Source organism: Haplochromis burtoni, unplaced genomic scaffold (assembly GCF_018398535.1).
Source record: "Haplochromis burtoni strain Fernald_Lab_line unplaced genomic scaffold, NCSU_Asbu1 Contig_54, whole genome shotgun sequence".
NCBI classification, from domain to species: domain Eukaryota; kingdom Metazoa; phylum Chordata; class Actinopteri; order Cichliformes; family Cichlidae; genus Haplochromis; species Haplochromis burtoni.
Window position 1 is genome coordinate 158,606 of NW_024582415.1, and position 16,239 is coordinate 174,844.

Sequence of the window (16,239 nt, forward strand, 5' to 3'; positions counted from 1 at the left end):
GTGTGTGTGTGTGTGTGTGTGTGTGTGTGTGTGTGTGTGTGTGTGTGTGTGTGTGTGTGTGTGTGTGTGAAGGAGGAGGGGCTGATAATTGAAACATGTCTCTTCTGTAGCTCTGAGCCTCCCCAGAGTATTAATTCTTTCACCACATGCAGGCTCACACATCAATATAAGTCTCACTCTTGCTCTTCTCTGACACACACACGCACACGTGCGCACACAAACACACACAGCATGCAGTCCATATGGATGTGCTATCCTCCCACAGACACAATGATTCGCTTTGACAGCGTTTAGGACACAAATAGTATCAGCTGTCGACCGTCAGCCTGCTTTCATATTTCATAATTTCGTCATCATGCTGCTGACTTCACATATAGAGCCGCACTGTGCCACATCGCAACAACAGTAATGCAGATATTTTCTGTCTGCTTACAGTAAAGGTTACAGCTCTGCTTGCTGCCTTCTTCAGAAATCTGAGAACAGAATTGGGCTCATTGTCAAAGCTTTATCACTTTATCACCTATTTATTTGATTCAGATGCTGTATATGCAGTTGGGTGTGTGATTTAATTGATCTGGCAAATGACTTTACAAAGAGAAGGAGAGGTATTGCATACACAGTTGACAGGATCTCATCGAACAAAGAGACAGAAGCTAGAAGGAAACAAACCAGTCAAGAAGAAGATGAACTAATATAATGCACCAATCATTATCATCCTCTGTAATGACACGTATGAGGGCTTTCTGATCTCTTGTCACTACTGGCAGCACAACAATTGCTGTCTGTGCTTTACAAAATCAATACATTGGCTGTATCAATATTTGACTGTTACGTAACTGTGCAGTGCATTTCCACCATTATAACTGTGCCTTCATTAGGTTTAGACCCAATCAAAAATGAAGACATTTTTAAAAGAATTAATGGTGGAAGCTCATATTAAAAATGATAAAAGTAATTAATGAGCTCAACTTGCAAGAACATCACTTTTAATTTTGGATATTAATGTCAGAGAGAGGTTATCAATATGATAATTTCAGGCATACACTGTCCCTATGGGCATAGCAGCCTGTCAAACCTCCCGCTCTGTTTGGTAGGCTCAGCCACTCAGAAGAGACTTGGTTTAAGCTGAGGGTTGGCTTAAAGGGGGAGGAGCTAAATAAAAAAAAGCATATTTCAGACTGCTCAGAATCCCAGTATGAGATAAGTAAGGCTACTCCTGTTTGCTGGAGAAAAAGAATTGAGGTCTGTCCATCAGAGTGTCCACGTCACACTCTTTTTTTGAAGTCACGCTGACCTCCTGGGGCTACTATTTTGGCTGATTGTCCACGTGGAGTTCTGAGCTGACAAAAGGCATCTGTATCATTGCGGCTTTACTTTGGTCGTCTCGCTGTGCTTCCTCCCGTTTGGCTGTGTTTTCAGCATGGTGTCCCGATGCGTCCATCTGTCTTTGTTATTATGAATGGTGTCCTGATGTGTTGTTTGACTGCGTTGTTATGAGCATAATTTCGGCACTGTGGCACTGTGGCAGCCACGTGACTAAAAACTGAAATTTGACATCTTTGCCAGTTAAATTTAAAAACATTAGTGACATGGAACAATGCCCCCGTTTTTTTCTTTTGCTGGTGAAACAGAGAGAGGAAATAAAGACAAGGAGTGTGCAGTTTGTAGGCATTTAAGGATGTAACGCTGCATGAATGTACATTAACATGATTAAATGACATATGTACTATGGGCTCTTAGCAACAAAACCATAAGGAATCACTAACAGGCTCTGCATGATGCTCCTTCATCTCTGTGGAGCTCCTCCTGCTATTTTTGTGTTACAGATGCAGTTTTGCAATTTTGGTCAAATCTCAGCAGTAACATGGTTTCTAGCTACTGCAAGATGCTTTTTACAAAAAAAGAAAACAAAAATCCCTGATAAAATCAACCATCGGTACACTTCCTGCTTAGTATCAAACCAGCTGGTGGACTTGATGAAGCATTTAGCAGCCGAGGAGCTATATTAAGTTGGTGAAAATCAAACAAGAGCATATAACACACTTGCCATTAAAAACAAAGGAAAACCTAACAAGGTGATGACATGTGGGGTGTTTTTCCCCCAGCTGCTTCCAGTCAGACAAAAAACACTCAGAACTTCCTCCCCATAAAGATGGAGGACTCTCAAGAGACATATTTGGTATGGATCAGATGTTTAGCTCCTACTTTGCTCATAAGGCAGCTTCATTTTTTCTTTTCATTAGACCAATCCCTCGTCTCTTTTAAACTCCACATTCTATTGTTTGTAAGGATCTGCTGGTTCCTGATCCTCATGGCAGTTTTAGTTTCGCCGTGCTGAACACAGAGGGTGTTATCCAAGAGTTTTCTCCAGCTGACTTCTTGTCATTTAGATGTTTTAAATAAGAAGAATTATCCTTTATTTCATTTCTTTTAAAAGGAGAAGCACAATCTTTTCATTTTTCTGCTGCCAGTGATGTCATAACTCCAGGTGTTTCCTATTTTAGAGCCAGTCTGTGCCATGTTATTTGTCAACACACTGTGCCAACAAAATGAACCAACTCCCCGTGAAGCTGCGTTGTTCTCATGCTGCTTCACAAATGCAAGGCAGAGATTTAAGAGCATCTCACTCTGCTGGAAGCCTGGATGGGTTATGTGCGAGGGTTTAGCAAGTATTCACTGTACTTCTCCCTTTGTGCTGTCAGTCCTTGTCACCACGCTCCTCCTTCTGCCTGCTCGCCTTATCTCCCTGCATATGCAAGCACACATGGGAATGCAGAGGCTGAGTCTGCCTTCCCTTCTGTTTAGATCCCAGCTGGTATCTCTGCTTCACCTGGAGAGGAGCATGGTGACAGGTGACATTATGTGTGTGAGGGGGAGGAGGGGGAGGTGCCCCTGCAGGTGGGAGACAGATGGAGAAGGAGTGATTGACTGTGAAATAAATTGGAAGGAATGAAGAGGTGACGAGATGGAGCGATTGAGAACAGATTTGTGCAGACATCCAGGGAGAGGAGATACAATAAATATTAAACTGAGGGGCTAATGAAATGACTGTTGTTTTCCCATTGTGGATGTGTTGGTGTATGTATGCATACGCTCAGTTTCATTCTGTCTAAAATCAGGTTAAGGCTTTGAGTTGCAGCCCTGTGGATCAATTAGATCTCCTCAGAGTTCTACAAAGGAATGCTTAACAATAAATAGGACAGAGAAATATAACTTGGGAGACAATAAATGTTTGTGTTGTAGTAGTTAGGATGAAAACAGAAGAAATATCATAATCTTTTTTATTTTCTCCCTTTTTTCCCCTGGTTCCAGTAGAACCAGTCTGGGAACTTCTCAACCAGTGCTTTGTGGTTCCCAGGTTAGCCAGTGGATACCTTTTAAAACTTTGCTGTCTACAGGGGCTGTTTCCATGCAACTGTTTCTAGAGATTAAGCTGAAATGACGGCACACTAAGCTGGTGTTTCCAAACTTGCACGACAGATGTATATTTTACAACAACAGTAGCTGATTAAATACAATTTAAATGGCATTCAGTTAACAGAGGGAGCAGAATTTGAAGGAATTAATGTTGCACTTGCTTAAAGGTCCAATTGCCAACCACCATAATGGTTACTCTGTGGCATTATCCAGCTTTTCTGTAAGAAGAGAGAGAGAGGAACAGGAGAGGACTGAATCATGTAACCTTGTTCACAAACAATAATGGCCTATCCAGCCATTTTCTTCTGCTTATCCAGTTCAGGGTCATGGGGGCTGGTGTATGTCCCAGCTTGTCAGATGGTGCATAAAAAGTCCCTAATGCAGACCCCTGACACAAACCTTGATAAAACAAAAAAGAGAAAGAGAAATTATTCAGCTGGAGTATGAAGTACATGAAAATCCAGAACAGAAATTCAACTGAATCTAAAGGTCTTAAAAAACAAACAAAAACAAAGGCGCAGAAGGCAGAGCAAACAAGGAAAACAAACAGGCAGAGAGCACAGGCAATATGTCAGGAACATCATATAAACTTCTCAAAAAAATTAAAGGAACACTTTAAAAACACATCAGATCTCAATGTGAAAAAGAATCATTCTGGATATATATACTGATATGGATTGGGTAATGTGTTAGGAATGAACGGATGCTACATCGTTTGATGCAAATGAAAATTATCAGCCTACAAAGATGCCCTAAAAAATCAAAGTGATGTGGCAGTTCAGCAGTTTGTATGAACTTACATGTTTGTATGCATCCTTGACAATGATGCATGCTCCTAATGATACGACAGAGGGTGTCTTGGGAATCTCCTGCCAGATCTGGACCAGGGCATCACTGAGCTTCTTTACATGCTGAGGTGCAACCTGGTGGCATCAGATGGATTAAAACATAATGTCCCAGAGGTGTTCTGCTGGATTTAGATCAGGCAACCATGGAGGCCAGTCAACAGTATCAATGACTTCATTCTACAGGAACTACTTATATAGACTCATCACACAAGGCTGAGAATAGGGCCAAAGATTTCATCTCAACACCTAATGGCAGTCAGGGCATCATTGCCTAGCTTGTAGAAGTCTGTGTGTCCATCCAAGGATATGCCTCTCCAGACCATCACTGACCCACAACCAAACTGGTTGTGAAGAACAATGTTACAGGGAGCATAACGTTCTTCACAGCTTCTCCAGACCCTTTAACATTAGTTACATGTCCTCAGAGTGAACTTGTTTATGTGTGAAAAGCACATAAACAAGTCCTCAGGCCACCCTCATGAAATCTGTTTCTGATTGTTTGGTCAGAGACTTTCCCACCAGTGGGCTGCGGGAGGTCATTTTGTTGGCTGTTCCTCCTTATAGAGAGGAGCAGATACTGACTCTGCTGATGGGTAATAACCTTCAGCTCTCCTAGAGTAACTATCTCCTGGAATCTCCTCCATGCTCTTGAGACTGTGGTGGGAGACAGTAAATCTTGGGGGAGAGTGGAGACACCTAGGAAACTAGACACAGCTGAACTCAATCAGATAACGAGACATGGAAAACTAAAACTAAAACGTGGCATAAGAGACAAATAAAACAGGAAGTAACATGACACAGAAATGAAGCCTTAACAACCAGATACAATGAGTCATTAAGTGATTAACTAAAGCAATGAAGCTAAACCAAGTGATTCTAACTCTAACAAGAACTGAAGACTAAACGCAGTGACAATAAACCCGATACAACATGAAGGTACAGATGCCAAGGAATGAAAAAACCCTGTAATACTAATCAACAGGAAATAACTAGAAATTAACACAAGAAATAATAAGCAAGCAATAAGTCAAAACAAAGGAAAACTAAAACCTGATTGAGACTATGAGGCTGACACTTACAGAAGTAAAGAAAACCTGAAGTATAAGAGCTCCAAGCAACAAAAACCAGAAAACCATAATCAAACAGAATTTTTAATACTTAACCAGAAAGTCTCAACAAACCCAAACCGTGGGTTCAAAACCACAGGACAATGAAACAGCCATCATAAGGGAAAAGGTGGCATAGAGCCTGGACAGGCTTGCAGTCAGTTGCAAGGCTGAACGACAGAGACAAACACTCACAGCCAATTAAACCAACGTGCAAACTGAAGCTTTTGTGCTTGCAATTGTGCAATGAACGGATATCGCTGGTTATAGCATACATTATTTACACTATGTGGTGTTCCCTGTTTACTAATGCTGTCTGCAGTGTAGATCCAATATTGCTTAGTGAAACAATGGGGCTCCTTGACACATTGTAGGTTAATATTATTTTCAGATTACTTCCTTACTTCAGATTTAATAACCTGAAAAAATATTAAAGTTTTTTTTTACTTGTAAACTTGTGTGCACAAGATAAGGAAAAAATGATAAAGAGCTATTTAATTCTAGTGTAGAGTAACCCTATACATTTACTATTGCTTATAATGAAACAGTCCCCCACTAAAAGGGGAGAGCTTCTATCACTATTCATATGCTAATGTTTGTAGCTTATATAAGAGTACACGCACACATACACACACTGGCTTCTACTCTTGTGTGTTTAAAATGGCAGAAAATGACACAGTTCTCCAAACTCTTTATAATGAAGGTATCACTCCTAAATCACTTTCAGATTATCCTCAGAACAAAACTTCGCTCACCAGCTGTATCTGGCTAATCTGATTGTTTCTGTGCAGGTGGAGGGTTTCAGTGAACTCTGAAAGTGCAGTATCACTGAGCTGCAGCATAGCTGGTTGTTATTCTGTAGGTGCGACAGTTATATGTGGAGGTGTGTGCTGGTTTAACTCTCCCTGTGGGGACGTTTACACAGTCACATGGTGTGGTTGTGTCTTGCCTATGGGCACAGAAAGCAACATAAATCATTGATTTTTTTTCAGGTGAGATTTTAGGGTTATGGTTAAACACCATAACCAACACCATAACCAACATTTAACTCTTTAAGAACGACAATATGAAAATATTTTTGCTGTATCTTGAATGGGTTCAGCCTCATTTATACTTCTTTTCTAAAAACAGCGTAAGCCATTATAAGAAACTAACACAACATCAGTAACAGCAGTAGCAGCAGTCTCGCTGAAATCGGTGTGAGTCAATGTAGTGTCCATCAAAGTCACACAAACACAACTGCGTATATTGTGGTCTTGGTCTATTTATAGTCTGCACACCCTCTATATCGTCTTCTGTAGATGTGCTTCGAATGCACGTCAATGGTCTCAGTACAGACTGTATATACAGTCCTGTGAAAAAGTAATTGTCCCCTTCCTGATTACTTTTTTTTTCCATGTTTGCCACACTCAAATTTTTCAGATCATCAAATAATTTTTGATATAAAGCAAAAATAAGCTTAGCAAATTTAAAGAAATGCAGTTTTCCATGAAGAAAGCTAACACAAAAATCTTGGAGATCATCACGATGTTTTTTGGCAAATGTGAGTTGAGCCTTTGTGGGGTTTTTTTTATCAGGAGTGGTTCATCCATGGATGTCATTTTTGCCAAGTCTCTTTTTTATTGTTGAACTCTGACCTTAACTGAAGCAAGTGATGCCTGCAGTTCTTTAGATCTTCTGCGTTCTTGTGAGACGTCCTGGATGAGTCGCTGATGCGCTCTAATTTTGGTCACACCTGGGATGATTCACCACTGTTACAGATTTTCTCGCTTTGAGGATAATGGTTCTCACTGGAGTTCACTGGAGTCCCAAAGCCTCAGAAATGGCTTTGTAACTCTTTCTAGACTGATAAATGTCAGTGACTTTGTTTCTCAACTGTTTTTTAGATCATGGCATGATGTGCTGTTTTTGTGATCTTTTAACCCACGTCACTGTATCACACAGGTTTTGTTTAAGAGGTTTCTTGATCTAGCAGATCTGGCAGTAATCAGGTCTGAGTGTGACTAGTGAAACTGAGCTTAGCTTTCCCAATAAATTGGGTTCAGGATTTAAAAAGGGGTGCAAGAAACCTTACCTTTTCACACAGGGGGAGGTAGACTTGGATAGCTTTTTATTTCCTTGATAAATTGAATTTTTATAAACTGGATATAATATTCTGAAACATTTACATTTGACAAATATGCAAAAAACAAAAAAACAAAAAACATTGTCAGGTCTCATTGTGATGTTTTAGCTGTGTTTTAGGTGTGCCCAAGCCCAAGCTAGTTCAACCCAACGCACACCCTGCTTTCTCATCTGTTTGCCTCTAAGTGGGACTTTAATTTGTAAAACGAACATCATGCTGTATTCAGTAAGACTTAAAAGTACATTTTCTCTGTAAGCCTCTTTACAATCTGACTTCATTTTGCAACCAGGGGAGTTATCCCCTTTTGGCCATTAGAAAAAAACAGCATGTTTAAATTCATGCTGACCTTGAAGAAGCGGCAGAGGAGCACAGATGAACTCTGCTGGCTAAGTTTGAGTCACACTGACACAAAGAGTCAGAGAGAAAGTGAGAGAAAGTGAATCTGCTGTGGCCTCGTTAATCACTCATAAATTATTAATGGAAACTCCCATCCGCTGTTATAACATTGCAAGGATACACCGCTCTCTCTGTCTTAGACCTCTTTCCATCACTTTTACTTTCTTTTTTTTTTCATATTGCTGTGTTTTCACAGAGTCATGAGCTTCTTTAAGCCATTCTCCCAGAATGACTTCACTCTCAAATGTCCTTCTCAGGTATTCTAACATAATTTATAACACGACTGCCCAACATTTAACTCCTTAAGACTTTCTGCATGAAAATACTTCTGCTGTATCTTGAATGGCATCGGCCCCACTTATACATCTTTTCTACACATAGTGTAAGCCATTTTCAGAAACCAATAAAACACAAATAATGTCAGCAACAGTGCCTTAAATCACAGTGAGAGTGTGCATGTTTTCTCACCTTTTCTGTTGTCTGTAGAGGCTCGTAATTGTTGAATCATTATGTGTTGTGCACTATTTTCACACTAAGAATCCAAGAATAAAACGCTTTTAGGCTTTTAGGCTTTTTAACAAAAATAGGGAAGAAATGATTTGGTTAAAATGTGTGAAAAGAGAAGGGAAAGTGGTTTGGAAATATCTACTACAAATAAATTAAAGCTGCTCTCACTTACTGTGACAATCACACAGGGATTCATTACTAAAGCCTGCAGCTCTTTTAGCATCACTGAACTAATTTCTTCTACCCATAATTTTCCTTTGTGATTCAGTTTTGCTCTGCTTGCCATAAGCAATTTTTAATTTTTTTAACTTAATCTGTCATATTTGTTGTGAAGATGGAGACCCAAATGCAGACGCTCAGGCACTGTCAGGCAAGCTGACTGTGCAGCAGGCATGAGTAGGATGCAAATGCAAGACTTGAAAACAGAAAACTAAAAGCACTTTTATTTAACCTAAACTGGATACAAAAATAATACAAGGTGAAGAACAAACAAATCTAAACATACTTCAAGGTAGGTCACAACCACTAGGGACAACACAACAGGAACAAAGGGCAATATATATACACACACCAGGCATTACCTGAAAAAGGGAATACACTGAAGGAAATCTGACTATTGAGACAAGGGGAAGTAAAACTAAGCACAGTACACGAGACAAGGGCCTATCAAAATAAAACAGGAAGTAACAATCACTGAGACCGGGACTAAGACATGTGAACCTGACACTTAGGAATATAAATAAATTGGGAATCAAAAGATATTTCAAATAAACAAAAATATCCAACAGATAGAGGACTGTGACATAACCTTTATTTAATAATATGACTGATAAAACTAAAAATTCACATCCACATTGTTCTTGCCAAGACAGACACCAATAGTATTAATGGTAGTTGTATAAAAAAACCACAGATACACAGTGAAAAACAGTGAATATAAAAAGTAAAATACAACACAAATAACCAACCTTTTAGACTTTCAGTGCCAATTATGACTAAAAGAACAGTAAAGGTCATTGTGTTGGCCTACAGGGGGTAACGGTATTCAGGAAAAACATTTCCAGCCCAGAGTAACTGGCTCTAGGTTATTTAAAATCCCCATAAATTAATTTAGTGAGCTGATTTTGTTGCAGATTCTGAAAGCAAGCTACTAATTTAAAGGCTCTTTTGTTAAAGTTCAGTGCAAACTTTCAGGACAGACAGCAGGAATGAATCTTAGGCAGTGACGGCCCACAATTTTTTCATTAATCTAATGGATTAAGAAAGGAGCAAGGCAGGAAATCCCTTCTAAATAATAATGTAGCAGTGGTTTAGTCTATGACATGAATATACCAGACCAACCGACCCCAGCATACAACGTTCGGTGGAGTTTGGAATAAGCCCCAGTGGAGACGGTATTAAGCGTATCTATGCATTGTGAAGATACGTGCATATAAATCACGTCACTATAAATGAGCACTGACGTAGGAGTAGAGGCTGAAAGTCTATTACTTTCCTAACGGGACAGAAAGGACAGTTTCAGTTTAAGTTTTTGACAGCAGTTACTAAATGTTAGTTGTAAAAGGCAGCGAGCCATCAATTATTATTCCTAAGTACTTATACTGCAACACTAACTCTTGGAGTGGACTGTAGCGAAACACGAGATGTTTCGTGGTTTCACCATTTCAAATTTGTCACCATTTAAACAAATGTGCTGTACGTCATTAAAAGCTACAGTACCATGCAGCCATAACCATTTAAAGCAATAGCAGATGTTTTTGACTAGTATACATTTTTAAAAAGCCAAATTCATGTTACATTTTCACTCTAAAATAGCGTAGCAACTACCTGTCGAGGAAAGCAAAGCACTTATAAGCCTAACAGCCTGATAATTCCCTCATTAGTTTGTCAGTTAAGATAAATAAACAAAGAAAATAGAGGAAATGAAGCTGTGCTAAAATAAGGTAAATATATTAGACTTAGATTCGACAGGTGGCCAGAAATAAAACACCAAATTAATGCTAATGCTGATCCGTGTTTGCTGACAGTGTAAACATTGCTTGCTGACACAGCTCCCTGATTCGTTCTCCATAACAGTTACACAGTGTTGTGTTTACAGCCTGCATGGCTGTTCCAAGTGACCAAAACTCTACTAATACTGCTCAAGAAGTAGAAAATAAAAAATGTATCTGATGAGAGGGGTTCAAGTTAATTATAATCATAAGACAAGAGGGAAAAGGATGGAGATGAATTAAAGAGAGAAGCTCAGTTGTGTTAGTTTTCTGTCAGGTCCTGGCACTGTTTTCCTACAGTAAATATTGAATTTTGTTCTGGTCTGAGAAAGTGTTGAACTCCTGGTATTTGAGTTTCATTTCAGTTTGGAATGAGATATTTCTGTCGTTGTACCAGAAGGAAGTGCAGCTCCATCTGTTCTTCTTGTTTGTGAAAGTCTGTTGTCTTTGGGTTGCCATGTTTGTCTTTGTCCACCAATCTCTGTGACCAAGCTGAAGTTTTCTAGCGACTGTCTTTCTAAATGTGCAGAGGTTTATAGGAATTGATTCTTATGCTAATTATGCTATCATGTAGTGGTGCATTACATGATTTGAATTTAAGTTTAATCATTAACTGACTCACACTGGGCCTCATTGTAGCCCCTGAGTCCATCCTCTGTCTCAGATGTCTACGCGCCATCATTTTAGCCTTCTCTGCATTTTGCGACTCACAGCTTTAACCCAACTTTGTTCTGAAAAGCTCGCCCTTTTAAACAAGGTTTGAACAGCAGGTGGGTCAGTTACTGTCTCACAGCCAGAACTGTGTGCCTGAAAGGACCAAGGGTAGAAATAAACTGCCTGAAACCGAGTGGTTAAAGCTGCCTGAATTGTGAATTGGCTCACACATAATAACTTAATCTGATGTTATTTGAAACATTGGCTATGTATAGAAATATAAGCATGCAGAAATTATAACAGTCAAAAGTTAAACACATAATTTGTTGGGCAAAAAGAGAATTATTGTAGTTTTGGTTCTGTACACCACCTCAGTGGATTTCAAATTAAACAATGTGTGAGTGAAATGCAGACTTCCAGCTTTACAAAACTGCATTACATGAACTGTTTTAGAATTACAGCCAGTTTCATGGCCAAGTGAGGTTTGTTCTCTCATTATTTAATGACAAATGGAGCCTAATATCTCAATATAATTCAAAGTGCTGTGCCCAAAGGCCCAAGAGATGTCAGTGCAAGTGAGGGAAGCCATCATTAGGATGACAAACCAATTAAACCAATGAGTGATAAAGCAGAAACTTCAACAGTAGCCACATCAACATCTGGTACATAATTAAAGACGAGAAATGCGCTGACCAGCTCAGCAACCCCTAAAGGCCTAAAAGAAGACAGAAGACAAGTAAAGTACATGATCAGAGAATTATTTTTATAGTTAAAAACAACAACTTCACAATATGTAACCAAGTCAAGAGCATGCTTAAGGAGGCAGATGTATCATTGTCAAAGTCCCGATCAAGAAACGGCTTCATGAATGGAAAGACTGGGGGTCTACAAGAAGGTGCAAACCACTGATTACGCGCAAGAACAAGAAGGTCAGATTAGACATCGTCAGAAAACATCTTAAAGATGCTTATTGTTTCATTTAAAGCATAGGTGTTCAACTCTGGCCCGCGGGCCATATTTGGCCCACAGCCTAATTACATTTGGCCCACGAAGCCATACCAAATTACTATCAGAGCTGGCCTACTGGTATTATACAGCTAATATATATATTGTTTAGTATTAAGCTTTGCTTGTTCCAGATTCAGTTTTTCAGCAAAACGTGTTTGAGTCCATAAGAAAAGATTCATTCTTATATCTGGATGAATAAATATATTTCAATAAATATTAACGTTAGCCCGCGACTTTGTTCCAGTTTTGAATTTTGGCCCACTGTGTATTTGAGTTTGACACCCCTGATTTAAAGTCTATTGTGGTGGTGACAGAGGCAAAACTACAAAAAGTGTGCAATTCTCCAACAAATTGTGGACTTAACTGTACACTTTTGAGTACATAAACACCATCAGTCCTCTTTAACTTCGTTTCTCTTTGACTGTGTTTCATTTTAGAGTGATCCAGATTCGCTCTGTAACGTAATAAGGCCAGAGTTTATGCTTCACATTAGCCAACCTCCGCTGAAGTAACAACCCAGCAACTTATATTTAATAATTGATGGAAGAGCATAGCGATGCGTACGGCTTGGCTCCTCTGTTTGCTCTGAGCGTTATGGGTCCCTTATAGGATGTGCATGAGTGTTATAGTGGATGTTGTACAGACATTACGAATGGGAAGTGCCGCCCCGGGACAAAGCCAGCTGAAGCGTTAAGAAACAGAAGATACTAGCTGCAAACGTGTGTGTGTGAGTGAGTGACTGTGAGTATGCCTACATGTCCAGCAGCCCATGAATAAACAGATAATGTAGGGCTGCATTTTCTGTTGTTTGCACTGTGCCTGTCTGCATCTGTTTGTCTTACGGCCCTCACTTTGGAGTTTGGGACTTTCTCTTAAAAGCCACGCTGAAAACAACACTTTCCAATAATCTACTTCTCCAAAGAAGCGAGTCACCGCTGAGCACATTCGCAACATATATGTCACTGTTGACATGCGATTAAACAGATATTGTACGTTGTCATTACGATACAAGCCATCTTCATCCATCTCTTTCCTCGCAGTTGTCCCTCTCAGCCACTTTTTCCACTCATCTTTCGCTGTTTTTACCAATCTGTTCATGTGGAAGATGCACAGAAATAACCTTGAAAATGTATTCCCCAGCAAAGTGCTTTCATATCTTCACCTCCTATCTTCCCATCCTCCATCCCTCTGTCCTCTGGCCGTCCTCAGATAGGCCACGATTCATTATGGTAATTGACTTCGGTTCTTCCAGGAACATGAGCAGACCTTGTTTTCCTCACATCTTTTTCTTTTTTTTCTCTCGCTCTCTCTGTTTCCCTTTCTGCCTTAAAGTAAAGGATTTGCATGGTCAGACTCCCACAGAATCAAATAGCTGTTAAAAATCCTCCGTGTGTTTGTTTGTGCACCCTGCATCTTCATTTTCCCCCCTCCTCTCCCTCTGTCATCCCTTTCTTCCCTCTCTTGCCAATAGCATAACGGGGTGTCTGTTTGTTCACTGTTCACCTCTTTCATCTTCCTTCCTGCACATGTGTGTGTATGTGACTATTTTGCATGCACCCAGCAGGAGCAGCTTAATAGAGCTTATTGAGAACCTAAGAAAAGACATTCTCAGTAAATCAGAGATCGCATCGGATCAAATCAATGTTTGCTGGATAAAAAAAACTGAAAGGATGCCAAGATGTGAAGGAAAGAAATTGAAAAATATATTAGAGCCAAAAATGTTATCTCCTCTGATGAAAGCGGATAAATGCTAAATATGAATGAGATGGTAGGGATGGGGCTTGCATGGTAAGCATTACAGGGAGCTGAAATATGAAAATGAACAGAATGAGGCTTTTAACTAATCTGAAATTAAAGTTATTTCAGCTATTTAAAGATGTGAGAGCATGATATTTGTAGATGAAGTGGAAATAATCTCTTTAAGCATGGCTTGCTCTTATTCTTTCTTTTGGATCTAATCGGTATCAGAAATACGTTGTGTGCTTTTATTTGTAGCCAAAAATATGAAACCGCCCTTACTTAAATTTCAAGACTGTTTTGTGACTGATACACTGTTGGTGTCTCACCAGTTGTGTTATTGTTGGCTGGCTCTTAGTAAGGTTTATCTGCCACTGGAAAAAAAAATAAAATAAAAAGTATCAGGCAGACTTGTCAAGGAAAAAAAAGGCAAAATTTCAGATTAGTACGTCAGAATTTCGACGTACAAACTCACAACGTCAAAGTTTTGACTTATGTACCATACAGAAGCTTGTGTAAAATAAATGTAGTATAGTCAATATAGTATTGAGTACTGATATCTCAATCTCTTAAATCAGTGCTGGATGATTCCATGTGTTTATTGGCCTTTAATTGCATCTTATACTGTCTGTTGTCCTCCACTGATCGTTTGTGCTGCTGTAACTGTTATTTTGATCTACCTCTTAAACTTTAAACTTCCTGTTTGAATAAATGCGCCGTTGTCTTCGCCACAAAATGTATATAAATCATGAGCTATTAGCATCTTTTAGTTTCTCTATATTATCACTGGCCACTTCCATGTTGGTTTTTTTGTGCGCGAGGGTGCATTAATAAAGCTAGCTAGCTTAGTTTGAACGCTAGCTAGCATTAGCAAACAGTAGCAAACTGGCAAACAATACTGTTACAACACACAGGCACACATATGTGTAAGCTCTAGAGGTTTTATATGGAGAAAAATAACCTACCCCATACTGTTTTATTCATCATAATTATTTCAAGTTATTAATATGTTTAATTTTCTGTTTGTGTCACATGATAATCTTTGCTAAACTCTTGTTCTTCTATTAGATGAATAAGATGAAGCATCTATTGAAATGAAGTAGGACTAAATTCATATAGGACTAATTAGATAAAGACTTTTACTCTGGAAAACTGAAGCCTAACATCCTTGGATACCTCACTGATAATCCATTACAAAGGCTCCAACTACACAGACACGGTGAAGCAGTCCAAGTCAGAACGTTGAATTGGCAGAGGTGAGGTGAGGCCCAACGGTCAGCTCTGTCCAAATGGATGAGTTATAAAATATTCAGTGGTTATGATTTTTTTGTTGTAGGCAGTAAACGTGCTCTTTAATGCTGTAAAGCAGGATTTGGCCATCACTTTCAGATGGGCTGGGACACCGTACCCGTGGAACCTAGAAAACAAAGCTTTCCAACATGCATTAAATATTCTGAAAGGGTCTTTTTAAACCCCAAATCCCATCTTTTCCCAAATCTACTATAACAAAGAACTTGTAATGCCTAAATCAATTGGTGGGTGCAAAAGAAATTTAAAAGTAGCCCCCAGTGAGAGCTAAACTCCAGTCTCCTTAATGAAAGGATGGACCTTTCCACTCCTGGGACAGTGGAAACACTCTTAAATGTCATTTGAGAGATGTTTATGTGACTAATTTCAGTAGGTGGGAATAGTCTAGCAGTTCTAATCAATATTTCTCATTAACAGCGGCTGCAAACAATGTTAAAGAAAGGGAACAGCAACAGAGGGAAACAGCAACTGGTATTAACATCATCAGCATGGTTCAGCTCCCTGTTTTACTGTCATGGTTCACTGTTACGTCATGTCAGCAGACAGTTGGTGGCAATGGAAAAGCTCTCATGTGCTTATAAAACCTCATAAAACACTAAAGAGATCCAGAACTGAACTCTTTCTGAACCTCTTTAAAGAGTTCCTGAAACACTTGCAGTTCAGAGATTAATCAGATTCTCTAGGCTTACACACACACACACACACACACACACACACACACACACACACACACACACTTACTCATAATCTCTGGCTCCATTTGAACATTTCAGTCAGATTTGTTTAATTTTAATTTTGTGCTGAATTCTCTCCCGCTTCCTCCTCTTCCTCCCTCATCCCCTCCCTTCCCCTCTCTCCAGGCGGATGGCAAGGTGGTCGATGGCAGCCTGCTGGGAGATGCCAACGGCGTCGAGCCTGCACCGGGCAGAGTGAAGGATTCTGGGAAGTGGCAGAAGCCGCGGTTCTCTCGGAGAGCTCTGATGAAGTGCTGCCTGGTGAAATGGATCATCGCCAGCACGCAGCCACAGGACAAAGGTGAGAGGAGTGACATGAGCATCTCAGGCTGAGTGTGACATGTGGGGTGAAAGCACAAAGAGTTTGAACTGATCAATGGCTTTGACACATGAATCCCAAAGTTCCTG

The 16,239-nt window shown here is 39.7% G+C and overlaps 1 protein-coding gene across 2 annotated transcripts in view; it reads left to right on the forward strand.

The window, feature by feature from the left end:
- Nucleotides 1-16,239, forward strand: part of kcnip3b (Kv channel interacting protein 3b, calsenilin) — a 59,558-nt gene that overhangs the window by 4,995 nt on the left and 38,324 nt on the right. For both annotated transcript variants that reach the window (XM_005924345.1, XM_042220708.1), the window contains exon 2: nt 15,958-16,132. In XM_005924345.1, the coding sequence (XP_005924407.1) occupies nt 15,958-16,132 (175 nt within the window). The remainder of the gene's footprint in view (nt 1-15,957; nt 16,133-16,239) is intronic.